This window comes from Opisthocomus hoazin, chromosome 18 (assembly GCF_030867145.1).
Source record: "Opisthocomus hoazin isolate bOpiHoa1 chromosome 18, bOpiHoa1.hap1, whole genome shotgun sequence".
Taxonomy (NCBI): Eukaryota; Metazoa; Chordata; class Aves; order Opisthocomiformes; family Opisthocomidae; genus Opisthocomus; species Opisthocomus hoazin.
In genome coordinates, this window is record NC_134431.1 from 8,996,838 (window position 1) to 9,024,233 (window position 27,396).

General features: G+C 52.2%; 3 protein-coding genes across 7 annotated transcripts in view; 1 reads left to right on the forward strand and 2 right to left on the reverse strand.

Annotated features, from left to right (window-relative positions):
- SLC13A3 (solute carrier family 13 member 3) overlaps positions 1 to 12,028 on the reverse strand; it is a 34,118-nt gene extending 22,090 nt beyond the window's left edge. Inside the window, exon 1 of one of the 2 annotated variants that reach the window (XM_075438433.1) lies at positions 11,057 to 12,028. Coding sequence is in view for 1 of the 2 variants with exons in the window: in XM_075438432.1 (XP_075294547.1) it covers positions 6,164 to 6,274 (111 nt within the window). In the remaining variant the exon portion in view is untranslated. Of the gene's footprint in view, positions 1 to 6,163; positions 6,315 to 11,056 lie in introns of those variants that run through there. The other variant, XM_075438432.1, reaches the window with a different exon arrangement.
- Positions 12,029 to 13,235: 1,207 nt separating this feature from the next.
- TP53RK (TP53 regulating kinase) lies at positions 13,236 to 14,873 on the reverse strand. Its single transcript, XM_075438434.1, has 2 exons — positions 14,365 to 14,873; positions 13,236 to 13,851 (listed from the first exon to the last, which is right to left on the reverse strand). The coding sequence occupies exons 1-2, from the start codon at positions 14,861 to 14,863 to the stop codon at positions 13,373 to 13,375; spliced, it is 978 nt and encodes a 325-aa protein (XP_075294549.1). The 5' UTR covers positions 14,864 to 14,873; the 3' UTR covers positions 13,236 to 13,372.
- Positions 14,874 to 20,587: 5,714 nt separating this feature from the next.
- SLC2A10 (solute carrier family 2 member 10) lies at positions 20,588 to 26,889 on the forward strand. 4 transcript variants are annotated; one of them, XM_075438895.1, is made up of 5 exons: positions 20,588 to 20,655; positions 22,613 to 23,989; positions 25,024 to 25,146; positions 25,734 to 25,869; positions 26,506 to 26,889. In XM_075438895.1, the coding sequence occupies exons 1-5, from the start codon at positions 20,652 to 20,654 to the stop codon at positions 26,603 to 26,605; spliced, it is 1,740 nt and encodes a 579-aa protein (XP_075295010.1). In that variant the 5' UTR covers positions 20,588 to 20,651; the 3' UTR covers positions 26,606 to 26,889. The 4 variants fall into 4 exon arrangements, with proteins under 4 accessions (XP_075295010.1, XP_075295011.1, XP_075295008.1 ...); XM_075438893.1 differs by lacking the exon at positions 20,588 to 20,655 and adding an exon at positions 20,683 to 21,047; XM_075438894.1 differs by lacking the exon at positions 20,588 to 20,655 and adding an exon at positions 20,687 to 21,047 and having other exon boundaries at positions 26,509 to 26,889.
- Positions 26,890 to 27,396: the final 507 nt, after the last annotated feature.

Consider the following 27,396-nt stretch of genomic DNA (forward strand, 5'->3'; position numbering starts at 1 on the left):
TTATTAAACACTCTTATTTAAACTTCTTGAAGTATTTTGTAGTTGGTAGAAAAACAGAATCATTTTCTCTAGTTTGGAAAGCTCAGATAAAGTGGGTAAATTGACCAAGATCACATAGGAAACTAACGACAAAAATGAAATGAGCACCTTGGAGACAATCTTCCCTGGCTCAGAGGTCTGAGGCTCACACCTTCTCTTGGAGGCAGCAAGAGATCCTACATCTTCAAACCTTCATGGACCATGAAGCTAAAACAGCACAGTGTGATGATTTGACACCCTGTGTGATGTTTACAGGACTCCCCTTTTGAATCTTCAGTTTGGCATCAGGGTTTGGTTTTATTTTCAAGACAGATCCACCACATTTGATAAGAAAAAGAAACATTTTCAGTGATGATGAACCCACCACAAGTTTAATAAGCTGCTCCTATTATTAACCTCACTGTAAAAATTATGTTGTGATAATCTGAACCTGCCAGCTTCAACCCTCTGTATCTTCTTATATGCTCCTCCTTTACACCTTAGCCTGCACTACCCTTACCCAAACTCCGCTTGTGACGGATGCACCTTCAAGGTAGTGATCAAGTTACTCCTTGCCTTTTTATTCTTTGAAAGAAATAGTTTAAGCTCCCACAGCCTTTCATCACACGGCCTGTTTTCCAGTCCTTTAGTCATTCTGAGACTTTGCCAACTTGCCAAAGCCATTTCTGAGCTGTGGAAGCCAGACTGGAAGGACGCTCAGCAAATAGCAGCCAGACAGATCCTCACTGCTTTTGCTCAACTTTAACACGTCCATACACATAAATGTCACATTAACCCTCTTGGCTGTGGGTAGCCAGTTTAGTAGCAGTGTTCAGCTAATTATATTGCATCTCAAGCCCTTTTTTGGAACCTGCTCTCCAAGAGGGACTCCAGATCATCCTGACCTGTGGCTAACGTTCCTGGTGACCCCCGTCTGCCCTGGGGCTTGCAGAAATGCACCCAGTTCATTGGTTCACAAAACTTCTCAGGCAGCTTTTATAACATTTTTGTACAGAAGTTGCCTAAACCTATAGATTTTAAAGTAGCCAGGGTTGGGTGCAAGGATTTTAATTTCCTTTTAGTTACTGTCACAATAAAAATATTTCATTATCAGACAGCTTCTTATGATACAGGACTGTACTACTAGAGCTTTCCGGAGTACAGAACAAAACTGGCTCATTGAATACAGCTTTTTCTGTGTTGTCCATCTGGCAACAGAATACCATGGGTCAGGTTCCTTTTGTGCCACCCACTTGAAACACCACTCATCACCCTCAACACCGTGCCCACAGGGATTTCTTCCTCAGTTCTTTCACATTCCTTTTCATGTTTTCGACGGTTCTTAGCTACAAATCAATATTGACTCTTGTCAGCTTCTCTCTTCCCCCCAAGTATTGCTGCTTTTACATCCTCCTGCGCCAGCCTTCTCTTCACCAGGCATGTTCTCTCTCCAGACTGAAGCTCACAGTGCATATGGTAGAGTAGTCACCCTACTTCCAGTTATCACCCGTCTTTCCCCACAGAAGTTCTTCCTCTCATCTCTTTGAACTGACCATTGCTTCCAGTTTTGTGAAACTGGCCTTTCTAAATCACCAAGAACATACACAGCAGGGATGGTCTTTGTGCATGAAATGTGTAATCAGGCTACAATCACTTATTTCACCTGCCAGGTTGCTCTCCTCACTGCTACCTCTTTGCCCGCCCATGCCCCTGCCATGCTCTCTAGCCAAGGATCCAGCTCCCCGGACACCCTGCTCCCAGCCCACCACCCCACTTGCCTACATATGCATCACCCCCTTTCCCTGCAATGCCTTTGTTCATGTTCTTTGTTTTCAAGTACAGGCAATGTCATTTTTCTTCTGGAAGTTCTTGAAATCTCCTTGTTCTAATCAGGAGGACTCATTACATCCAAGTTAATTTTAAATTGCTCTATGGCCACTGAGGAAGTCAAGTCTGTTTTCTGAAGGCACCGGGCCCTATTTGCCTGCTCAGAGCTCCTTTGAGCAGATTTGGCTGTCTCAGCTGTTATGAAGCCAAGCGGCCGTAGACATTGAGTTCATTAGGAGCTGTTGGAACAAGCTCTTTGCACAGCTCATTAAAAGTGTCCCCCATGCCCCTTCCAGCAGAACAGTTCCTCCAGCCCCTCCTGCCCTGCCCGGGCTCTTTGCAATCATTCACAGCCTTCTGAGCAGGGGGGTCGCAGGCACTTCCACTCATGGCACAAATATTCAGCCGTTTCAGCAGCACCCGGAGCAGGAGGTGACACGCAGACCCCTGTGCGGAGAACTGGCTCCTGGGAAGCGGCTCCACACAGAACATTTCCTTCTGCTGTTTTGTGTGATGGACACAAGTCGCTGTTCCAGCCACGGTTTGGGGAGCACACCCTGAGGTCTCAGCAAACCCACCCACAAGCAGAAATTTCATTTCTCTGTTTAAGAGAACAGAGATTGCAAACAAAACCACTGATGCAAGTCTCCCTCTCCACAACTGCAACCTACACAGGGCACCAAATAAGAACAAAGGGTATCGATGCAATGTCAGCACCAGTGCCAGCCCTGATGTTGTCCCTCTGAAGGGACACACACAGAGATTGGGAGAAGAACCACCACAGGGTGACAGCTGATGAGAGCTTTAATAGCAACTTGCAGGTATGGATGCTGGAATTCATCAGCAACAAGGAAGGCCAGACTTGATGGATGACTTTTCTCACATGGAAATGTGAGAAAATTCTCCAGGGAGATGTCACCTAGGTGCAGGTTTCACTGGAAAACCCATTGCACCTGGACCACAGGGTGTCACTCAGAAGTACACATTAATCTAAGAAGACACATCCTATTTGTGGTTCTCTGTTCCATCAACTTTAGGTCATGACTCCTTGGTCTCCAGATGCAAGTGAAATGCTGCCCTTGAAGCCAAAGCTCAGGTGGCTCTTTATGGCTCCCGTCCCTTGGGAGATTAAAATTGCTGAGCATCCCAGTGGGGAGAAGGTAAATGCTGAGATGATGCGGGAACAGATTTTAGCATCCCCAGAGCAGGAAAGCACTGCAGAGGTGCCTGTAAGACACCTTCTTACAAGGCAAACCTCATCCTTAGCCTAGCGAGGGCTGAGCCTTACTGCTTCTCATCTCCTACCAGTTCCTGTAACACCCTGCAGGGTAGCACACCAACCATCCCAGCAGGAACACCAGGCTCTCCAGCCCATCCAGCTCTCCCATGCTCCAGATGGGCAAATACTCGGTAGCATCAAGGTCGCTACAATGACTGCAGCACATGCAGCAGCTCCTGCTGTCCCAGCCTGCTCTCCATCGGTGCCCTGCCTGCGACAACCTCCCAGTAACACCGGCAGCAGCCCAGTCAGTTGAATTCCTTCCGAGATGGAGCTTGCTGAATGCTCGAGGCAGCTCTTGTGACCTGGCTGCCCAGGGGAGCGCGAGGCTGGACTCAAGTCCCTTTTTAGGATAAACTATCCAACCCAAGCAGTGCAGCTGAGGGCACACATTTTCCATCACCCACCAGGATAACTTCCAAACTCCACCACCACCATCAGATCCCCTGCCTGCTGAGCCCTCATCTCTTCCCCCCCTTAGTGTTTTACACCACAGTTAAAAGGACAACCTGCTGCCTCCCACTCCTGCAGCCCCCTGCGGCTCGGGCTGCAGAGGGCAGTTCAAGCAAGCTCCACACGTCAGAACTTAATCCCTTGTTGATGGAACAGCAAGTTTCCTTTCCTGCTGAACAAGTGAGAGAATTTTATGTTGAAACCATAGATGAATCACTGACCCCTGAACATGAACAGATATAATTTTGTATGGTAGCTCACAGCTACAGGTTCAGCCCTACGCCAGACCCAGGGAGAACTTGGTGAAGCAACAGTTGGGAATGCTTGAAACCCTGCACTGGTTAACAGCCACAGGAGCATCAGAGTTTTGACAGCAACCAGTGCAGGTACTGGTCAGTCTCACTGCCACCAACTGTAACGCATTTAGCACCCATGGAACACGAAGAACAGATCGCTACGGCGAGCAGGCAGTCAACTCTGCCAGGGCCTCTCCTTCCCCACCCACAGGTGTCCCTTCGCCCTCCCTGCTGCAAACACTTCCACTTTCCCATCACTACTTTTTCTTAAATACAACAGCGTTGATGAGACCAGACTGTGCACGAGGTCCTCCGAGGGTGGCACCCAGGAGCATGCTGCCAGCACACTGCAAGAGTGGAGTGGGTGTGAACAGCACCGTTAGGCAAGCAGAAACTTTTTTTCCCCTTCTGTACATGTGGAGAAAATCCCTTTCCTGAACACCCAAATCTTTACCCAGCCTGTGTCACAGTATGCACTTCTACGAGGACATAGAGCATCTGGATCGAAGGCTTTCCCACAGTGCAGCTCCAGGTTCATCTGTGATTTAGTCCCATAATTAACCACTGCACGCTTCAGGCGCAAGCTTGAGCTGAGCATACAGTGAGTCTCCTCACCCTCTAACCATATCTCGTGATTTTACAAGTACCAAAGTCAAACAAGATACTATTAGAAGTAATTTAAGTCACTTGTTCAGCTACCATAAGTGAATGTACAAATATAATCATCTACTTACAAATCTGCAACAGAATTAAGTACCTGTTGTGCAATGTGCTTTCTGCTCTTCAAGGCAGACATGCAGTATATTCCTATTAAGAACTCACCCAATAATGCAAAATGGAAAAAAAGAAGATTAAATCCAATGAATTTTCTCTTTTAACATATGGGGTCATTAAATAAAGCAATGGTCACTATTTTTATTTTTATTAAGAGATTTATTTTGCTACCTTGAACATGAACATTGCACCTGACGGGCACTATATAGGCAGAGGTAAACGCACTTTCGTGTCCTTACAGTATCTGAATCATTCTGTAATCCTTAAGTACTGAACATCACTTATTTTCTGATGTAAACAAAGTCATTCTCAAATGAGTCTGAGTCAGAATGTAAGAGTGAAATCCTGCCCATACTGAAGTCAATGGCACAAAATTTCTCAGTGACTTCACTCTCCCACGGACTTCCACACGAGGCTCAGCGGCTCCTGGTGCTCAAGAGCTGTGTACATGGGACAGTTGCAAAAATCCGCCAGTCTCCAAAGTTTTCCCACAGATTGCTTAACGTGCAGCCTAACGCACACGGCAAAGCCCAGACCTTACCAGGAGACCAGTCTGTTCCACGTCTACAGTACGCCACAAATAGCTCACTCGCAAAGCCTTTTCAGACAGAGCCCCAAAGGTCCCCCCCGAGAATTGCCCGCAGCGGCACAGGTGGCCCCTGCATTTCGCAGCCCCGCAGCGCGCACCCCGCTGCACAGCCACCTCCAGCTCCGCAGCATCCCTCTCTCCTTGCCTGCACCTCTACCCAGTGCGATTCCCTCAGCAAAGGAGATGGGGCAGCAACCCCAGGCAGTCTGAGCCCTGGGCACTTGCCTTCCACCCCAGCTCTACAAACACCTCGCTGGGTGATCCTGGCCATGGGTGATGCTGGCTATGGACCTGCCTTGCCTCAGCTTCCCCAGCTACCTTTAGAGCGCCACAGACACAAACTGCAATGAGGCAGGCAGGTATCAGTGAGAAGTACTGGTTAGTGCTGCTTAGTTCAAGCTGATTCTGAACCTGAAGGTTCCTTACACCTCCCAATTTCTACGTAAGCAATGTAAATACTTTTCACGCTATCTATTCCTTCTTCTCCCTAAAAAATTCAGATAACTCCAGCATGCCCCCTCCATTCCCACTCATGTGGCCACGGAAGGGCGACGAGCTGTGGCAGACTGCAGGCTTTAGCGGTCCCCTCCCTCGGGGGGAAACCCTGGCAGGTAGCAGGGTGACTCTGGTGAGGGTCAGATACTGCTGGGGCTGAGGCAAGGCGTGAGCCCCAAGGCGGGACAGAGCAGCGGGGCTACGGCCCGGGCGCACGCCCCCAGCCCGGGACGCGGACCCACACACTCGGTCCACGCCCCGAGCCAGCGTCCTCACTTCGTGCTCCCGGCCCACGGCCCCAGCTGGTGCCTCCGCTCAGTGTGCGCTCCTCGGTGCCCCCGCCCCGTGTCCCCAGCCTGCGACCCCGGGTGGCAGCCCCGGCCGGTGGCCGCCACCCACGCCCCCGCTGCGTGCCCCCCCGGGCGCGGGTACCTTGGGGGGCAGGCTGAGCAGCACGGGCACCAGCGCCAGCGGCGCGCACAGCAGCACCACGAACCGCCGCACGCTCCACGCCTTCTTCACCAGCGCCCCCAGCGCCGCCATCCCGCGCCGCCATCCCGCGCCCGCCCCGCGGCCCCGTTTTATCCCGCCGCGCAGGAGCGGGGCGGGGCTGGCCCGAGCCGCCCGCTGGGAGGGGCCCCGCTACATCACTCCGCCCCCTGGGCGGGGCCCCGCTGTATCGCCCCGCCCCTCAGCCCCTCGGACCCCCGTGCTGCGGCCGCCCCCTCTCCCGTCTCCCCGTTTTCCTGCAGCTGCGGCCGCTCGTCTCGGGCCGCCGGAGGGGTTCGGCAGCGGAGACGTTTCGAAACCGGTTCGGAAAGCAAGAGCTGTTCGGGTTTGGCCGCCTGTACGCTGCAGGCCGTAAGACCGCGGCTGGCTGCGCCAGGAACTCCGGTTCAACACCTCCAGCCTCACGGACATGGTGGGGACAAGCGACTGCCAGAGGAAACCCCCCAAACCCAGCAGTTTAAATATCTGGTTTAGCTCTCAAACATTTCCCCTCCACGGGCAGAAACAGTACACAAATGCACATCATTAAAGACTCAAAAGCATGAGAACAACAGGGAGCTGTGATTGCTTTTGACAATCCAGTTTAACCAGTGACCTAGAGGTTTGACCAGTTGTTTGCAATGCCACGTGAAACACTTTTTTTTCGTTGAAAATAAGCGAACACAACCAAACAAAAGCCCAGCGGTGCGGAGCGGGACAGAGCCATGGGAAATACCAGTAAAGCAGGAGGCAAAGCCTTGGCTCGCACAAGCGTGAGCCCCAGCAAGCGAGAAGCATATGACTCTGCCCTGGCTGCCCTCAACACAGTCAGGCCAGACCCACACAGCTGGGTGTGCCCACGCTGCCATCATGAGTCAAAAGAACACACAAAAGCTGCCCAGTTCCAGCTCTGAGGGCAGATTTTCCTGCCAGCTCTGCCCCGCACTAGGGACATCAGAAAGACAACGGTAGAGCACGCAGGGCAGCACAGGATCCCCTCGCCCGGACCAAGGCAAATCCCAGCGAGCGCTGTGGAGGTTGCCGGTCTCCGTCGACTGCAGGGAGACCAAGCGAGAGGCACACATCACAGGAGACGGAGCACACATCACAGGAGACCAAGCTGATGCGCTATCAAGTTGAGCAAGAGATCAAAGTCAAGGGGGCTGGATTTTCTCTGCTTTTTGCATCGCCTGGATTCTTGCAATCAGAGGTTAAATGCAGCTGAGTAGTGAGGGGAAAAAAGGGAAAGCAAAATAACACCCTGACTTAGTACTTCACCAGCATCCTTTGAGTGCCTTAAAACATATTAAAAACCTGGGTGAGTTGACCCCATATATATGTAAGACGTATAAAAACACATTCAGCAGAGAAACCTTTCCCTTTTCACAACTAGACAGCTCTCTGAAGAATTACTACCTCCAGCCAAGTCGCTCCTAGAGCATCAAAGAAGTTAGGGTCAAATGCATTGGATAAAAAAGCAGACCCCACTGAGGAGAGCTCTCTCCAGCTTTTAAAAACCATGAATCACTGGCACAGAGGGAACAAGAAATTAGAGAAGAACGTGGTGATGCAGTCAGCATTAGAGACCAGACTGTATCGCTGTCTGAATGGACTCTGCTCCGGGTCTGGATCCACCTCCTCTGCTCCCCTCCCTCTCCTTAACAGCATATATATAATTTTGCATAAATAGTAACAAATCAGTTGATCGTCACAGCTATCCCAGGCAGGGGCTAAAGCGTGATGGCATCACCACCGCAGCTCTTTTCAAATCACGGAACGGACACAAAAGCTTTTGCCGGGCACTGCTGGGAGCTGCTGGCAAAGCGAGGATCCGGCATCCGCCTGGCGCTGGGCCTCATGGCCACCCACCCCCGCTGGCAAATGCACCTTCTCTTGGGGCCCAAAAGCAAGCACAGAGCTGACTGAAAGCCACGGGGATTTTTATCTTGCTTTTCTCTAACTGCTCAACAAAATGAATAAAAAGTTATCACGATAAAAAAATGGAATAGGAGATGTCTGTGCTACCTTAATGCCACTACGGTAGGCTGTGGTAGCACAAGGTGCTTTACCACTCATGTAGTGGTGCGTGATAGAGAGAACAGGCAGACGGATAGCTGAAGACCTGAAAGCAAAATTCAGGCCATCAAAACAACGCAACTGCTTAGAACAGGTTCAGCTTACCCAGCATACCCATCAGCCAGAGACTGGGTGCACATGTATGAGTGTGTGCCACGTGCTGGACCAAAGGAGCTCTACTAAGCTTTTTCTCTCAAAATCAGCCTTGCAAGTTAAAAAAAGCTTCAAAAGAATAATAAGCTGTCAATGCCACAGTCTGTTCTTTCTCTTCTGAAGATACAGACTACTGCCAGTGCAGAGGGCGAGGGGAGACTCCCCCTCCAAGACACGAGTCACGTCCCTGCCTGGACAGCCCCTTCTCCGATCCCACCCGGCCCCTCTCAGCTCGGCAGGGCGGATGCTGGGCTCAGCCTCCAGCGCTTCCCAGCCGAGCACATCGTGTGGGGGCTACACACTGGTTCACTCGGCCTTCCAGGACTTCAGCTGGGAATTAACATCTAATTAATTTGTTTCCTTGTAAACTCTGTCTCTACTGCCCGTTTCTCGTGCCAGCAGCAGCCGCAGCTGCCCTCACTGTGCCCTCCCTGTGCTCCACGGCCATCTCTGGGCTCAGACCTCGCTCCACTCCTGGGCCATTACTCTCCATTACTTACCGAGTCAGTTTAGTTTTTTGCAAAAGAAAGCGGTGCTGTGTAGTGCCCAAAAGGACTGCTGCAGGACCCAGCTTGTGCTTGGGCCAGGGAGAGGATTTATTTATCTGCAGTGACCATCACAAAGTGAACTCTGGGTTACAAATGAGCTTTTATGCTTTTATTGCACTGACTTGGTTTCCTATCAGCACTGATGGGAGAGGAGGGTTGCAAAAGGTTATCAGTGTTTTGCATCTTGCAAAACTGGAAAATATCAATTTCCTGCAGACATCAAGGCCTAGACTAAAAAAAGTTCCCTTAAAAAAACTACACCATATAGCTTGTATGCACAGTTTTTACATATACACACAGTGACCGCCAGCACAGAGCAGCCACTGTCCAAAAGTCATGGTAACAGCATACCCAGATTATGCAACTGTATTTTCATTCCTGTTTCTTGCCATACTTGTGTTTTCTTTCATGTCTGTTTTTCTTCTTCGTGCTCCTATAGGTCTACAACTCACATCTATCTCCAAAAATCCCCTTCAGTTCTGTACTTACGACATCAGCAGGCAAAACAGAACTTGTCATTGCTGCAAACTGAAGTCAGGCTGGGAACCCCGAGCTCGCAAGCTGGCTCCCCACTCCCACGAGAGAAATCACTGACGATGGTCAGACACCAAAATAAACAAAAAAGGCCACTCCACCACTAACTAGTGATTGCCTGGGAAATCCTAACACCGCACATTCTGCTAATGAAATGCCTCTATTTCCACTTCATTTGTCTTTCCCTCTTTCCTTTTATTGCTCTTTTCACAGCTTATTTGCAGACTCCTCATGGCCATGGTACTTTGGGTGATACCCAGGTGTTGAGCAAGATGGAGCAAGTGTCAGGAAGCCCGTGGAAATGAAGCTGTTCCTGGCAGGCCTGGAGCTGGCCCTCTGAGACAACAATTCATTCTTAACAGCAGGAAGATTCAAGCAGTAGAAAGACCCAAAGCGATCAACTGTTCACCCAGAACACAGTTATAAATGTTTCCTGTTGAAAGAATGTTTTTGCCAAATACGAAGCTTTTTTGGGTGCCAGCGATGGCGGCAGAGAGACCCAAACTGGCTGGGGCAACTGCAGCGACCACCCCTCCTGTCCCCACCGCCTCTGGGGCCCCCAGCAGGCGGGTGGGAGGGCTGGGGGGACGCAGACCAACGCAGCATTCGGGTCCGGTGCGAACAACTCCTCTGGTCAATCCAGGGCAGGACATCACCGCTTCTCCCGGTGTCACACCGAGCTGCGACTGTCCTCAGTATCCAGACCTGGAGGCTGAAGAGCGTGGCACTGGCTGCTGGGCTGCTTCGGTCAGCGGTGGAAATACAGAACAAGACAGAGAGTTGCTCTGAGTTAAAAAGAAGTTTGGGGTTCTAGCCATAAAGTTAATTTACCTCTTTCCAAAGACAATTTTTTTCCATTTCACTTCAAAGAGTAGGGGTATTTTATTGTTTGTTTTTTTTTTCTAAACTCAATTGTGCTAAACTTGGTTGCAAAATATTTTCAGGACTTTGTAAAAAGTCAGACCAAACTTTGAAAGCATATTGGTGGCTTGAAACTGTATTTGCAGGGGATAAACTATTCATGTAAAAACCAAAACAAAACAAGAGTCCTCTTGTCCTTATGAGAATGCATGCACACTGGAGTGTCACTGGACACTAAGGGGACAGATAAAGCCTGAGTATTAATAATGCAATGGGAAATTCTATCAATAATAATAATTCAGTGTTGCTTATGACCATGCCAACGCACTGATAGCTAACACAGCAGCAAGCCAAGCTATCCTCAGTCAAATCAAGCCTGAAAACTCCCACCTGCCTTGCGAACCAGACGGAATCAGTGGTTTTCATCCAAGGAGCTGCTGCCACAGCCACAACCAGTGCCACAGCTGAGGCTGCAGGAAGATGTGGGGTGGGTACTTTGCAGGTCCAGAGTGTCCCCTTTGCTGGACAAGCACCTGCTGTGATTTTTCCACCGTCAAACAGCAATTGCTCAGCATTCACTACAGCAACCCACACGGACACCTAAGGCTAATAAAGAGGAAATATCAACAAGCCGTAACACAGATGTGCAAAAGGTAACACTTACATAACGCGGAGGAGTTTTATCATGCAGTGAAAAAGCAAAACATTTTGCTTTTCATTCTCAGCAATGTTCTGCTTTGTTTTGAAGCTCCATCGCAGAACAGATTTCAGCAGAGGCCAATTCAGGAGTCCCTGCTAGCAGGCCAGTCCCACGCACCAGCATGCTGCGAGAGAGGGCTGGCCTCACCACAGGCTGCTGACCCCAGCTCCGCTGCGGGGCTTCATCTCAGAGCACTGTGCCGGCTATAAAAAACTTGCATTTCATCAGCTTTGTTTCTAGTCCGCTGTCCTGCAGGGAGAGCTGTATTTTAACAAACATAATGATAGTTAGAAACAGACTTCTTCAAAGGGCTTTACAAACATAACTCAATCCTGGCATCACCAGGAGACAGCAGAAGCGGTGTTTGTACAGATGGGGGATGGCGGGCAGGGAGATTAGGCGTGCTGCCTCCCCTCAGTGGGTCTGGGATTCTGGGCTCAGACCAGGACTCGTTAGGGGACTCATTAACTCACATCCACCTGCTCCCACCACACCACCAGGCCCCGCTCCAGCAGCCCACGGGCCACTCAGGGAGCAGCGTTTAAGTGACTATGCGCCGCCTGAGCTGCCACATTCGCTCTCCAACCAGGTAGGAGAGTGTGCAGCAGCATCTCCTTAAAGCCCCGCTGCTCCCTCCATGGACATACGGCCGCTTTTCTTGCCCCCAGCCCGGGCTGCGGCACGCTCCGTGCGGGGCAAGCAAGGCTGGGGCACCCAAGTAGTAAAACCGAAGCACGCAGCCGGGCTATGTGGGGCAGGGAGCGGGGGTCCTCCGGCCCCGCAGCCAAAGCTGTGGCTGGGCGGTGGAACCCGGGGCCCCACATCGGGGCCGGGCACTCGCCCAGGCGGCTCCTCTGGCAAGAGGTGAATGCGCGCCGGGCACGGGCAGCCCGCAGCGCTAGGACACTTGCGCAGCCGCGAACCGGCCGCCTCGCGATCCGTGGGCGGCAGCGCTGCCGCGGCGCCACCACACGGCGCGCGCTCCCCGCCGCAGCGCCGCCGCACGGAGCGAGCCCGCCCGCCCCGCCGCCCCGGGCCCCGCTCCCCGGTGCCCAGCGAGAGGGCTCCCCCTAGCCCCGTCCCCTCCGGGCGCGTCCCCAGGCAGGTCTGCTCGGGCGGCTGCGCTGTACGCGGGGAGGAAGCACCCGCCCGCCAAGCAGAGCCGTGCCCACCACGGCCCCCGCGCCGCAGCCGCTCTCCCCTCATGGCCGCGGGCAGGCTCGGTGCCGTGCGGGAAGGGGGTCCTGCAGGATTTTGCCCCCTCTCCCGCGCAAGCGCTTCCAGCCAGAGCAGCAGAGTCAGCACCGGGGAGCAGGGGATCTGCCCTGGCAGGGGCTGCCTTCCGCGGCAAGATCACGGCTTCTTAGCAGTCGTAATCTGGAGTCAGCGGCAGAGCCGACACTCCCCCAGCACACAGCCGGCAGCCCCTTCGCCTCACAACGCAGGGGACTGATCATCTCCGAACCCATCTGCTCCCTGGTAATCCAGAAAACCAATTAACGCAGAGAAAAAGTTACTAAAAAGTATTACTGTAGGCAGTACTGCCAATCGCCCACCTCAGTGGGCCACCACAACACAAGCAGTCCCTGCCATGAAGCTCAAAAAAAAATGGAAATTTACTGCAGACTTCTTGAAGTGGAAGTTTCTCATCAGAAAATGGTTCTTGATCAACAATTTCTGTATTTGCTTCAGGAAATACTATCAACTGAAAGTCAGAAAAAGCCAAATTTCTACTGGAAGAAAATGAACCTGTCTTAGATCAGCGCCCCATTTCAGCATTACCGTGTCCTGGAATTCAGTCCTCCTACGTATTTCCAGGATGTGTAGAGCCATTTATAACGGATTTAAACACTCTGTTGTAAAGTCTTCTGAGAAAAACAGCACACTTGTTTTTTTAAATTACCTTTCGTAGCTGCTCTGGTATCCCCAGGTCCCTCTCACCTCCCACGAATCCATGGTCCATAGGCTGAGGAAGGTTTCTCGGTATGGTTCAAACCACTGGAAGAAGACGGCGAGGGGAATGACACTGTAAACTACTTTTTAGAAGAAATATTTAACATTTAGGAAAGAAGTGACCTTCAGTTGTTCCTCTCTTGTCTGTGCTCCCATCTCACAATTACCTTGGTTACTTTATGACACAAACTCATTCAAATTTATTTATTTGAAGAAGACACAGTTATCAAAATAGTGATCTGTAAAATAAAACCAACTGGAAGTATAAATAACCATATTTGCAGAACCCAAGTAGTAATATTTCTCCATCCCTAAGCCTGCTGTCTTCTACCCAATCATGGATCTCTTCCTGCCCCTGAGTCGTACTTCATCCAGCCTTTTGATGACAGGTCCAGATTTTTTCGATGTAGCCGCGTAGGTCTTTAGCAGAGCTTTAAACATAGTTTCAGTATCCGGATGAGTACTGAGGAAGGCTTTTTCTAGAACATACAAATCTACTCCTTTGTCTTCTGGAAGACCTGAAATAAAACTGAGTCCAAAGTCTATCAGCACCAGGTCCAGCTTCTCCGTGGGTGGCCGCAGAAGTATATTGGAAGTTGTGAGATCCCCATGTATAATATCTTCATCGTGCATTCTTGCTAACAGCTCACCCATCTTCTCTGCTAAGATAAGGAGGCTACTGGTATCATTTCCACTCCGTTGTACAGAATTAATATGATCTTGAACCGTAACTGAGCCTACAATATCTTCAAGGTATATGGAGTTGGTGACATAATCCACAAAGTAGACCACTGGAGCTGAAATCCCTATTTAAAAGAAGAATAAATGAAATGCTAGCTATTGATTTACAGGATTTCTCAACTTTATTTTAACAACAAAACACAGCCTTAAGCAGAAATGCCAGCTGAGATCACCCCCGGCCGACAGCCCGCACTGAGGAATGCCCCCCATGCACCCCCACTTCCCAACCCACGCTGCATGAGCATCCAGCCTTAAATTTAGATTTGGCAGCTCGAGCTTGGTAACAGGACCAGCCCCTCCTGGGGCGAGACCCCCCCTGCAAAACACACACAGGAGCTTCCCGGCCGAGGACAAGCTGTGGTTCCGGAGGGCACCCTGCGAAAGCAGAGCGGGTCACCCCACGACGAGGAGAAACCGCCCGCATCCTTCAGGAGGGCGTGGGGAGCCCAAGGGCCCGCGGCTTGCTCCGAAGGACGCGCAGAGCCAGGCGGTGCCGGTGAGCACGGAGCACCCGGGGCGCCTCCCCCCCCGGGCAGCCCGGCCTCCCGTCGCCCCGGCCCCGCCGCCCCCGGGCCCACCTGCCCGCCGGCACCGCAGCAGCGACCGCGCCTCCTGCGCCATGCGCCGCCGGCTCAGCCGCTCCTCCAGCGCCGGGTGCCGGTACCGCTTCGGGACACGGAGCTTGGCCACCGCCGCCCGCCCGAGGAAGAGCCCCCGGTAGACGCGGGCCTCGGCGCCTTGCTGCACCAGCTGCAGCCCCGGCAGCGGCGGCGGCGGCGCCTCGGCCTCCGCCTCGGCCATCGCACGGCCCGCGGCTCCCGCCTCGTCCGTCGCAGGGCCCGCAGGACCGGCCTCGCCCCTCGCAGGGCCCGCGGCTCCCGCCTCGTCCGTCGCAGGCCCCGCAGGCCCGGCTTCGTCCGTCGCAGGCCCCGCAGGCCCGGCTTCGTCCGTCGCAGGGCCCGCAGGACCGGCCTCGCCCGTCGCAGGGCCCGCAGGACCGGCCTCGCCCATCGCAGGGCCCGCGGCCCCGGCCATGCCAGAGCGCGCTCCTCCCGCCTCCGCCTGGGCCGCCGCCATCACAGGGCCCCGCCGCCACACGGCGCATGCGCGCCGCCCCATCCGCTTCGGCGATCTTCGGTGGCCCCTGCCGGAAAGCTACGAACGGCCCAAGCCCCGCCTTCCCTGCCCCGCCTGTACCTCTGCCCGGCGCCCCCGCTATAGCGCCGCACCTCCCCGCTCTTGCTGCTGCTGCTTCTGCTCAAGCTTTGTTTGTGCTTCCCCGCAGAAGTCCTGCTGCCCTCTGCCTACCTCTGCCCTCCTGGGGACACTGGGTAGCTGCAGGATGGTAGGACTTGTGCCTGAGCCTTCCCCAGCCGGCACGTTTTCCTGTGTTTTAGCCAGTGCAAGAGTGAGACCCAGGGCCTGCGAGCGAGCTGCTGGATGTGCATATTCCCAAGACAGCAAGTGTGGTCTTGTGGTCCCCCTGAGGTGCTCCAGCACTGCCTCGAAGCCACCTGCCAGGGCATCACCCCTGGGACTCCACCGCCGCAGCATCACCACCGGCGCAGTACCACTGGGGCATCGCCATGGGATCACCACCAGGACACTCCACACCAGGGCATCACCACCAGGACTTCACCACGGGGACTCCTGTCACTGGGGCGTCACCACAAGGATGCTCCACCAGAGCTCCTCCACTGGCTCTTGGCGTTTCATGTGCCCAAAGCCTTCACTGGAACCCGTGCAGATCCGCTGCAGCTGCCCAGTTTGTGGCTGGGGAGGAGAATGGATTTGCCCACAGGCTGCAGGGGATCGTCAGCCTGCAACAGGGCATGCATGGTGTGACCTCAGGTCCCTGCGCTGGGCAGCACCAAAGCTTCCACCCCTGATGCTGACACAGGCTGCTCGCACGGTGACGCAAGTGTCCCCAGTTCCTCGAGCAGCCCAGCCCCACATCTCCACGTTAGTAAGGATGGACAGACCTCATTATCTTGGGAGCAGTGTTTGGGTTTTTATGGAACACCAAAACCCACTACTCTGCTGGGTGATCAGCACATCCTGCAATTTATGTTCCTCAGAAGACACAAGAGACTTCAGCCCAGTCCATGTAAATATGTTTTCAATTGTTGCCTTTGGAGGTCCCACAAGTCCGTTTTGTCCTTGTTTTCTCATCCGCAACATTTGTTTCCTTTATGGAACATTTATATTTTATTAACACATTCCATACAGCTTACTTGTCATTGCATGGTGGGATCATGCCTGGCAAATATTTATCTTGCTTCAGCAACAACTTTTAAACAACTTTCCCAAGTTTTCAACGATACGGGTAATCCATCCCGCAATTCTGCCCACTCGTGGCATTCTCCTTCGGCTGCCCTCGCCGTGGCAGGGCTGCAGGAGCCCGACAGCTTGGCCAGGGGAAGAGATGCATTCCTGGGTTCCATGGCTGGAATTTGTAAATGCCACAAACAATCATATAAACAAAGAGGTTTTCCCCTGTTGTGGGCAGATTTTATCTAAGCAGCCGCACACAGCCCCCACAGACATACATATATAACCTATGAGCAAGTGCACACAGATGCCCTCGGTTCGTTATTCTGGTAACTATGATAGTCTTCTCTCATGCTGGCCAAAAACATCCTCCAGAGCTTTCAAAATACAAAAGAAAATATTTTTGCTTTATTTTTCCCATTATTTTATTTATTTAAATTTTATCTTCCCTGTGATTTCACTTATTCTTTTCCCTTTGAATGCAATAAAGAGTTGATTTAGCCCTTGGATACCATCTAGAGCCATTTACAATATTTATGGTATCGCCCAGTATTTTTATTGGAATATTTAATCACCCCAGAGAATTGCACTGAAGCCACAGACTCTCTCTCTGGTAAATTGTTTAATTATGTAACTTTGTTCTCCTGATGACAAGCATTTATAAACTCTCCTTTTACAAACAAAGTAATTGAGTTAAAAATTGCAGTGCAGCAAACCAAGCTAACAGAAACCAAGGCAGATCCCATGGTTTCCTCCCTGCTGTCCTGCCGATCCCTCGGCATCGGGCAGGCTGCAGCGCTGCGGGCAGCTCTCCCCTCACCCCTCGGCTCATACAAGGATGGAGGCCACCACCCTCAGAGCTGAATAAAAGGCTGAATTTGGGCTACATCAGGGCTCAGGTGGCTCCTCACGCCCAGCTAAGGCACTTGTTGGCCCTGCAGTTATGTCCTCAACCTGCAAAGTGTGGGCACAGGGATAAACCCTCCTCTGTGTGAACTCACAGTGCTGACTCCCATCACAGCTCGGAATTACGGATCTTGGCCGACTCCCCCAGCAAGAGGATGCTACGGGCAGTGTGGGCGGTAGGGTCCAGCCACCCAAGAGAGGGGCGCGGGGATGCAGGGGAGCAGCCTGGGCCACCGCAGGCTGCTACGCTGGAGGCATCCCTAAAACTTGCAGGAAAGGGGATCCATGGGGCCACCACCAGCACTGACCGGCATTGCCAGCGAACCCCCGCAGGGGTGGGATAACATAAAAGAACACGCGTGCAGCCTGGCATCGTAAGGAGAAAGCTCTCTGGGCTGTAAATGAGCACGCATTAAATGCAGGTGCCCAGCGAGCTGGCTGCATCCCAGTCAGCTGTAACACTGGCGCCTGCTCATGGATTGTAATTTTCATCGATAACTGAGCTGAGCTGGGTCAGTTTGGTCCCCTGAATCCCTTCCTAAGGGTCAATTGTAATTACAGAACATGTGCTTGACTACGTGCTGAGTGTTGCCAAGGGCAGTGTCTTCCTTTTTTCCAGGATGGACTTCTCTCTCCTCTTGTATTTTTATTTTAATTTGTGATTTTAAAGACTCTTTTAGCTGCTCCATCCCAGAGGTGGAGAGTAAGATTTCAGCAATCACAGCCGGGTTGTGTTACCAGACACGGGCTGCTGTTTCCAACACTGAGCTCTTCAGGAAGCGCATTCCTGCGGCTCAGCCCTGGAGACGTGTTCTTCATCTGTGGAGCAGGAACGTGCCCTCATGCCAAGAGCAAGATAAGGATCAGATGGGGAAATGGCACTGCCGAGACACACAGTCTCGAGAGGAGGAGGAAAGCATCGCAGGAAGGAGCAAGGCTACAAACATGCTGGCAGACATGAAGCATGAGCCAGTCCTGGTGGATCCAGCCCCTCCAGATCTTCTCAAGCGGAGCTTAGGGACAAAGCTACTGACTTCAGCAGGCCCAGAATACCCATTAGCTACAAATGGTATGATAAGAAAGATGTGCTTTAAAGTACATTTTGTGTACTCCACAAGGGGAGATTTTTCCCCCAAATTATCCCTGCTGTACATCATAGCAGGTTTTCATCTTTTTTGCAGAGGACCATAACCCCCAGCCAGGTGCGGTGCCAGCGTGGCGGCTGCATTTCTGTGCATACTGATGCCATCTCTTTGGCCGCCTTTCGTAAACATATCATAGAGTTCTGCCTACACTCCCCAGGACCTCGCCTCCTTGCTGTCAGTGCTAATAATGCTTATTGCCCTGCCAGAGAACAGGAAGCCTCCAGAAAATGGCAGGGTGGCAGAAAAACGAATACTGAGTGACCATAGAAAAAAATATTTCTTCCTTCTCACATGGAAATGTTTTGAGAAGGAAGGAATTGTTCAGGCGAATTGCAGATCATGTAGCCAAGAGCGGGTTTGCCCAGCGGCTGCAGAGGACGGTAGGTCCCCTCCATCTCCCTGCCTGGCGCGGTGGGGAATCATGCATGGGCGACATCTCCCCCGGTTCATAACACAACACACCCAAAATGTACGGGCTTGAGCTACAGGGAGAAGCTGTGGGGTCCAGAGATCACGGGCAGGATCACACTGCATCCCCAGCACTCCCCTGTGTTCCCAAAACTTGGAATATGAGCCCAGACACAAGGCTGTAGTGCCTGCTGCCCACCGTGAGCTAGCCTCATATGCAGGGTCTTGGGAAAGAGAGAAAATTGCAGTCTTTTCTCCTTCCGAGCGTCATAAGAGCCGGCTGTGATTTCAGAGCTAACTGCACTACGTTAATATGAGCTGTGAATCCATTGAAAAGCTCCTTTCATGAGCACCATTGGTTCCTGTTGGCTGGTGTTTGTGTCTGAAACCCTTCTTCCCTGAGTGTGTGTGATCCCTGTGCGGCCGTCTGTTTGTATCAGATACAAGGTTTTAGAAGATGTAGTTTTAAATACTGCATTTCCATTGAAATTAAAGCATATTAATAAGAAGCATTTATTTAATCTACAAACCAGGTAGATGATTTGAAACACTTTTAATATTCACTATGAATTTGAGAAGAAACAAAACCAAAAGCTTTGATCAACTGCTGCTCATGTTGCAGGCCAGACATCCAACAGACTAAGGCTGAAAAGAAAGGTATTTCCCATCTCAAGCATCCCAAAACTCTGTGTTGGAGTAAAAAAAGAGTTGGCACCACTGGTCTCAAGGGCAGAGACATGACATGTATCCCCCTACTTAGAAGAATGATTCTTTAAATATTTATCTTAAATGTCCCGTTAACATGTGGAGTAGCTGAAAAAGCTCTTTCAAAAAAATACCACGGGTTCCTCACTCTCCACCCAGCCTCTTTCCCCTTGCCTGTGCCTGCACCACAGGCAGGGTGGTCACTGATGCAGACCTTCCTCAACTTCACCCTGTACCGTAGCAAAAAGCTTTACCAGCACGGGCTCCACAGGGTGCTGGGCTGGAGCTTGTGTTGTTGTAACCATGTGATGAGATGAGCTATTACCTGCTGTCCCGTACCAACTCATCTGAGCGTTGCGTGTACTTCACTGCACGCACACGTACTTTGCCACAGTGCAGCCCACCCAGGAACCGCAGTCTGCATGAACAGCACCGAGGGAGAATGTTTGCATTGTGTTAAAGAGTTTTGAAAGCACTTCTCGGCACATCAAGTTTTGTAAAATCCTCGTTTTGCAACACGGACTTTGGGATACATGAATCTACCCTCAGACTCAGAAAAAAATCTTGCATCCCACTGCAAGTCCCAGTGCCTTCCTGCAGCCAGGTAGTCAGCAAGAAAGTTTCTGTTCCACTGAGCAGAAACAGAACGTTAATTGCAAGGAAAGTCGAATACTGAAACGCTTTGCCTAATGGAGTCCTGTGCTAGGGGAAGGAGATAAGCTCGAGAGATTATTCCTTTCTTTCCCACACAAGAGAAAGATAAGAGTGCAAATTCAGTCACGCTGCTCTTTTTTTGGGGGGGGGCTTTGACGGTCGCTCCTTTCCCAGCAGGCTTTCTTTGCCTCTCCAGCTGAGATACCTAGAAACTATCATAAACCGTCAGTCTCCCGTGGGCTTTACAGGGGCGTGCTGGTCCGGAGGGGTGCAGCCCTGCAGGCAGCGAGGGGAGGAGATTTCCCGGTCCCGGCTGAAGTGAGAGACCGGGGACCGGGCTGTCGCTCCGGCAGCCGCAGCCGTGCCCCGCCACATCCTCGCTCCCCGACCACCCTGCAGCGCGCCCCCGGCAAACCGTCCGCAGCCCCCCGGCGCGGGCAGACCCGGGCCGCACGGAGCGGTCCCGCACCCAGCCCCACGTCCCGCTGCGGCGGAGCGGGACCCCGCCGGGCTCGTTCACCGCCCCGGCGGCAGGCTCCATCTCCCCGGCCCTTCGCACCAGTTCCCCGCGGCGGCCCCACGCAGCGCGGCCCGGCGAGGGGCGGCCCGCCCGGGACCCCCCGGCTCCCCGAGGGGCGGGCGGGGCGACTACAAGCCCCAGGCTGCCCGGCCGGGGGCAGGGCCGGAGCGACGTGGCGCTGCGCGGGCCCGCTCCGGCCGCCGGACCCCGCTCCGCCCCGCGCCGCGCCGGGCAGGGGGCTCGGCCCCACCGCGCCATGGGTGAGTGCCGGGGGCCGCGGCGGGCGGCGGGCGGCGAGCCCCTCTCGGGACTGGGCAGGCGGGCTGGGGACGGGCGCGTCCCGCCCGGGAAAAAGTTTTCCAGAAGAAAAGTTTTCAGCTTTTCCTGAAGGCTGGGACTGCAGCTCCCCCCCCGCCCTGTTGGGCCCTGCCGATGGCGGTGCCGGTGGCCGGGCTCAGCCGGGTGAGCAGCCCCGGGTGCGGCCCGGTCCCAGAGCACGGCCCGCTGCCCCCGGTTTGCCACAGCAGGGGGTCGCCCGGCGCCGCTCCCGGGGGAGCCGCCGAACTCCCTGTCCTCGGGTTCCCCAGAACCCTCAGAACAGGCTCTGTGCAGAGCTGCGTTTCAGTCGGAGTCCAGAAACCGTTACTGCTCAGTAAGTTACCAAGAAATACGGCGAAATCCGGTGTGATCAGCTGCGCTGTTTACTGCGGGGCTGTCGTTATCTCATGGAGTTTGTGTCGTGAAACTTGTGGCGTGCCCACTTCCTTTTGTTCTCAGTGAGCAAATATTTTTTCTCATTATCTGCATGACATGTGTACAAGGAGTGATAAAAGCAGTGCAGGTAGTCGCACAGAGCACGGTGGGAGGGACTGCAATGTAGCTGGGATGGCAGAAGTAGCACAAATGAAGCACAGTGGGTTACAGAATAAATACAAATATAAATATAACCATCACCGAGAAATAACCTTTGTTGCTAGCTGTAATTAAAGGCTGAATAGAGGCACTTCCTATTAAACACAGCTTGTGAGAGGAAAAAAGCCCTTAGAAAGGGCGAGGAAACTTTTTCCATGGTCTGGTGGTTGTGTCCACGTTCTTTCCACATACAGTCTACTGAAACTGTGAGAATTTCTAATTAAACAAACCCAATGTGAGAATACAGATAGTATTATGTGCTGGAAACCAGCACAAACCTCTAAGCTAACGCACTTTACCTGTGCCTTCAAAATTGCCACTGGAGGGGGGAGGTCCCTGCATCAGCACTGGCTCTCATGCCACGTGCAGTCCCCCCACCATAACATGACTAATGGTTCACACGTGGTCGCCCTTTCATCGTCTCCCCACGGCAAGAAGCGTGTGCAGCAAGCACCTTGGTTTTGTAGGGTTGTTTGAGGCAGATTTGTTTGGATTTGGTTTGCTTTTGCTGTTGTTTTTTCTAATTTTAGCTAAGCTTACATACTTCCCAAACTTGAGTGCTCAGCTATATTGGAAGGACAAGGTGAAAGAATCGCTTCTTGTACTTGGGGCGGGCAACAGGGAGCTTTTCAGCTTGTGATGACGTTTGTCCTGTGGTCCTGGACCAGCCTGAGAAGATTGTGTCTGGCTTGGGGATCCTGGACGCTGTGTGCTGTAGAAGGAGAGACGAAGAAGTCAGGGCCACCCCCACAAAGCGATGCTGAGAGTGCAGGACTAGCTAGGAGAAATAGCCTTCCGTGAGCAGCATTTTTAACAACAAGGTAGGGAGTAAGAATGCAGAGCCTGCAGTGAGAGCTGATGGTGCCACATGCACTGAAACATGAAAAAGATACTGCAGAACAATTCAGACCCAGAAAGCAGAAGTTGCATTTCCTGCCCAGAACAGGTTTTGTAATCAGAATCAAGGGAGACCGTGGAGGATCCCCCCCATACCACTCCAGGCACTACAAATCACTGTCCTCCACTTAAATGCAAGTCTTAACTTTGTTCACAAAGTTCTGTTTTCACAGTTCTGCACCCCTAGTAAGTGTCCCTGCAGTTAGTGGAAGTGCGTGCAGGCCTGGTAGGTTGTATGAGTATCTGCAAGTGCCTTTACCCATGACCTAGTGCTGAGGAAATTCAGCATCGTGGCTTTGTAGGTGGAAAACTTCGGGTGTCCTGGGAGACTTTTTTCCAGCTTGTGCATGCTGATAGCTTGCCTGCTAGTGCCAGAAAACAACGTAGCATTGCTTGCTCATTTTCCAGGTTGTGCAGTGCTGGTCCTCCTCTTGTCTGCAACCGTCTCTCTCCTGGGTGGGCTGATATTTGGATACGAGCTGGGGATTATCTCTGGTGCATTGCTGCAGTTGCAGATAGACTTTCACCTCAGCTGCTTCAAGCAAGAAATCCTCGTGAGCGCCCTCCTTATCGGAGCTCTCCTCGCCTCTCTGGTTGGGGGCATCCTCATCGACCACCATGGGCGGAGGAGAGCAATCCTGGTCAGCAACTTGGTCCTGTTGGTTGGCAGCCTTATTCTCACATTGGCAAGGTCATTTATTGGGCTGGTCATTGGGCGCGTGATGGTGGGCTTTGCCATCTCTGTCTCATCCATGGCCTGCTGCATCTACGTCTCGGAAATGGTGGCTGCTCATCAGCGAGGGCTGCTGGTGTCTCTCTGTGAAGCAGGCATCACCGTAGGCATCCTGCTGTCCTATGCACTGAATTACATCTTTGCGGACGTGGATGAGGGTTGGAGGTACATGTTTGGGCTGGCCATTGCCCCGACAGCCATGCAGTTCCTCAGCATCCTCTTCCTCCCAGTCAACCCTGTTAAATTAAGCTCATGGAACTCAGACTGCCAGAAGGGCCTCATTCAGTTGCAGAACACTGAAAACAGAGAGATGGCAAAGAGGGAGCCCTATAGGGAGAAACATTACTCATTTCTTGACCTTTTCAGGACCAGAGACAACATGAGAAGGCGGACTCTAGTGGGCCTGGGACTGGTGCTCTTCCAGCAGTTCACTGGGCAGCCCAATGTGCTGGGCTACGCCTCCAAAATCTTCCACTCGGTGGGGTTCCAGAGCAACTCCTCGGCGATCCTGGCCTCTGTTGGGCTCGGGGCAGTAAAGGTGGTGGCCACGCTCATCGCGATGGCGTTTGCAGACAGGGCTGGCAGGAGAGTGCTACTCATGGCTGGCTGCGTGGTGATGGCCATCTCTGTCACCACCATTGGCCTCACCAGCCGCATTGCTCCGCTGGCCATGGCCAGGGACTGCAAGGCAGCCACAGACCCCAACGCATCCCACAGCCTCACCCAGCACCCTCTGACACGTACATCCTCCCAGCCTGCCGTGTCACCCATGCCACCAGCACTGGGTGCTGTCGAAAGTCAGGCAGGCCCTGGTTTTGCTGCCACAAGGAGCCTTACAAAAGTTTTTGCCAGTACTCAAAGCAGAGAAGTTGTTTCCAGTTCTTCCCTCACTCAGAAAAAGGACTTGGTAGGTCAGTCCAAAGAAGAGACAGTGGAAAGCACAGGCCCTCCTTTCAGTGGTGCTTCCTGGACAGAACATATGGCTTTAAATTGGATTACGCTGCTGAGCATGATGGCCTTCGTGAGCGCCTTCTCAATTGGATTTGGACCAAGTAAGTATGGTGTTTATATATCCTTGCACTAACCCCGAGAATAAAACTAGGGCTGATTTTTACAGTCTGCTTGAAATGTTTCTTATGCATCTGCTTTACCAAGCAGCTCAGTGCTGGGAACTGGAAATACATCCCCTTTGCTCAATTAATAATTTTCTAGCATTGCAGCTTGGTCAGCTGTAAGGCTGGTACAGCACTAGAATAACTTTCTCTTCCATGCTATCACTAGGCTTGTAATGTCTTTTTTCCGTGAAGCTCGTTGCAAAATCAGAGCATCCCACAAGCGCTACCTAATCTTCCTAGCGCCCTGGTGAGGATGAAAATAGAGGGTGGGGGGCAGAGGGACTGAGGGACTTCGCTGTGTGATAAGGTCAGTGCAGAGCTGGAAGTGGAACCTTTTTCAAAGTTTCTCAATATCAGCCGGTCTTTTTCTGAAATCATTATTTACTCATCAGATGAGAATAGAGGTTAGTTCTTGCTTCCAGGGGAGCTCTACTGTTTTCTGGCATTTGTTGCTTTAAATGCTTTGATGAGAGAAAACAGCATCTAACTGAAGAATGAAACATAAGTGAGCAAGTCTCATGGGTTTGACAGTGACCCTGTAAATTATTTCAAGCAAAATAACCCTGGAATAGGAGAGACTAAGATATACGTTGCTTTAGATCTGAATTTAGCCCAAATGCAACATCATCTCCCTAATCCTACCCCTTCCTCATTTCTTTACAAAGAGCATGTCCTGACAGCAGGTAGACTAGACCATTTCGATCATCCCTGAATGGAATGACCAACTCCCCTGCTTTGTTCATTGCTCCCTGGACCTGTTCATTGGTATTTCATTCCTCCATGCTGAGCGTGGGAGTTTTCAAGTGTTCTGCTGTGACCTGACACCGAGATCGATGAATGTTTGACACCACCAGCAGCGGGTGCTGGGTGAAGCCAGAGTTTAAGACCCCTGCTGAAACCTTCCTTGCCCATTTCCCGAATAAATTGCTTCATGCCTACAGCTGTGTTTCTGATCTCTCTAATCCGTGCAGTGACGTGGCTGGTCCTCAGTGAGATCTACCCTGCTGGGATAAGAGGAAGAGCCTTTGCCTTCTGTAACAGCTTTAACTGGGCTGCTAATTTACTGATCAGCCTCTCCTTCCTGGACCTTGTGGGTAAGCAGCCATCCCCCATCCCTCCAACTCCCACAGCCTGTTAGGGAAGGTGGCCACCACAAACCATTTGGAGATTAAGTGGCATTTTGAACACTGGTGACTTGACACTGGTATAGGTGACCCTGATGCCTCAGAGCAGAAAAACCAGGCACCAGCAACACTGCTGTGAGCCCCTCCGCCATCCATTTCACAAAATCATCCATCGCTCGCTGGGCTGCACTGCAATACTGCAGTATCAGGAAACCATGGAGTCTGCAGCTTTCACGCCGGTGGCTTTATGACCTGTCTTGCTAGCAGAGCTCTCGGTAGAGGCACTCGGCCGGCACTGCTGGGCCCTGGAGCTCTGCTGCATTTTCCTTCCCTCTGCGCTGCTGCTGGCAAAGCCTGGCATCAACCATCCTTCTCCCTTACTGATTCCCGGTCCAGGTCTTGCAGATAAGGAGGTTCCCTGCCCTTTTGGGGGCTTCTCAAAATAAGATGCCCCTGTCAGGCACCAGTGACCACCTTGCAGCAAGCAACCAGCTTTCTTTGTATCCCATGAGTGACCTACCTCTAACAACCATTCATGCACTTGAATCTCTCTGCAGATGCCATCGGTTTCTCTTGGATGTTTCTTCTGTATGGACTAACGGGATTGATGGCTCTTATATTCATTTACATTTTTGTTCCGGAAACAAAAGGACAGTCCTTAGAGGAGATAGACCAGCAGTTCTCCAGGAAACGGTATGTGTGCTGTTGTACCAGCATGAATGCTGGCTTTGGGCGCTTCCCACCAGCAGTCTCCGAGGTCTACGGCACTGGGCAGCTCAGGGCGGTTGCAGAGGCTGGTCAGTGCTGTGGAGAACATCTCAGGTTTGTGCAGGCCTATGGGACAGGGTGCGAGAGCTGCAGCGTAGTTCATCAGAAGGTCACTGCCCTGAGCCTTGGAAGGCACTAGGGAGGAAAAGGGCTAACAGCCAGGGCTTGGTGAGGGGAGGAGAGAGGACCAGAGTGTAGCAGAGGCAGGTCAGGACAGCGAGGTCTTTAGGATAGTCCTGGACTGATCATTCTGCTCTGCCGCAGAGATGTCTCTTGTTGTAACACATGCCACGGGCTCTCACCCGGTGATTTCCGTGCAAAGCCTGTCATGGGCTAGGAAAGATCAAGAGCTGTTTGTGCAGTTCTTGCTGTGAAGGAGGTGGTGGGATAAGCATCACTGGAGCAGAGGGAGGTTCTGCAGCCGCAGGGCTGCGATGCCGAGGGGAGGGAGCACACACCCCATGGTGTGTGGCTGGGGAGGGGTCACTGCTGTGAACCCCTGCCTGGCTCCTGGCTCCCTGTGAGCAGCAGCTGCTGCAGCTGACCTCTGCCATTGCCCAGCAGGGTGTGGGAAGGAGACGTGTTTAAGCAGAGACATGGAAGAGGAAGGAGCTGCACACACGCCCGGTACCAGAGAGTAGAGCACACCAGCAGCACGTGAAACCAGTGACGTGCCCGCAGCATCACCCTGAGGAGAGGAGCAGGCTGTGCCATCCGGACAGTACTTTTCCATGGCCTTTAACTGGTGACCTCCGCTCAGAGACAGTTCTCACCACAGTGCCTTGGGACATGCCGATAGCTTGCCTTTGGGTCCCTGGAGGATCATAGGTCCCAGGCAGGTAACATGTCCTTCATTTGATGTTTTATTTTTCATGGTTTGTAGCTCCTGTCATTTAAACGATTGCTGTTTTTGTGCACAGAAATTAAAGCACAACTTTTCGACAATGCTTTCCACCCGTACAGTTCATTTGTAAGCAAGGTAGTTTTTATTTTCTAGTTCTTTGAAATACTTGCTGCTTTACAGAGGGGACAGTAGTGCAGGAGGAATGTGTCAAGCACTCAGCAGCATACATTAATATTATCACCCTTTGTAACATCTACGTAGGAGTCTGGAGTCTGACATGGGAGCTAATGCAGATTAAACGCTGCATTTCAGCGAAGGCAGAACAAGTGCTAGCTCCCAGGCTGCCATTTCCCACAGCATCAAGGCCCAGCAGTGTCAAGACCCAAGGCCCATGCTAAATGAGCGTAGAAGTACATCTCACATGTATGTTTGGCTGCTTGCTTTTGTACACAGGCACTGCTTTGCATTCATGACCAGGGTTTGCATGTACAAAAAATGCATGCAATATTCTGGTACCTTCTACAAGTTTCCCACCTCTTAAAATTGTACATTGTTTGATTAATTCACCCCTCCCCCCTGACACATGCAAATTACAAAAAACCCACCCT

Excerpts from the sequence above, each read along its gene's own strand:
- SLC2A10 (XM_075438893.1), top strand. The coding sequence starts at position 20,828 with ATGGCGGTGCCGGTGGCCGGGCTCAGCCGGGTGAGCAGCCCCGGGTGC. Across the intron at positions 23,990-25,023 it reads CTCAATTGGATTTGGACCAA|TGACGTGGCTGGTCCTCAGT; the intron begins GTAAGTATGGTG and ends TAATCCGTGCAG. Across the intron at positions 25,147-25,733 it reads CTCCTTCCTGGACCTTGTGG|ATGCCATCGGTTTCTCTTGG; the intron begins GTAAGCAGCCAT and ends ATCTCTCTGCAG.
- TP53RK (XM_075438434.1), bottom strand. The coding sequence starts at position 14,863 with ATGGCGGCGGCCCAGGCGGAGGCGGGAGGAGCGCGCTCTGGCATGGCC. Across the intron at positions 13,852-14,364 it reads GCTGCGGTGCCGGCGGGCAG|GGATTTCAGCTCCAGTGGTC; the intron begins GTGGGCCCGGGG and ends TCTTTTAAATAG.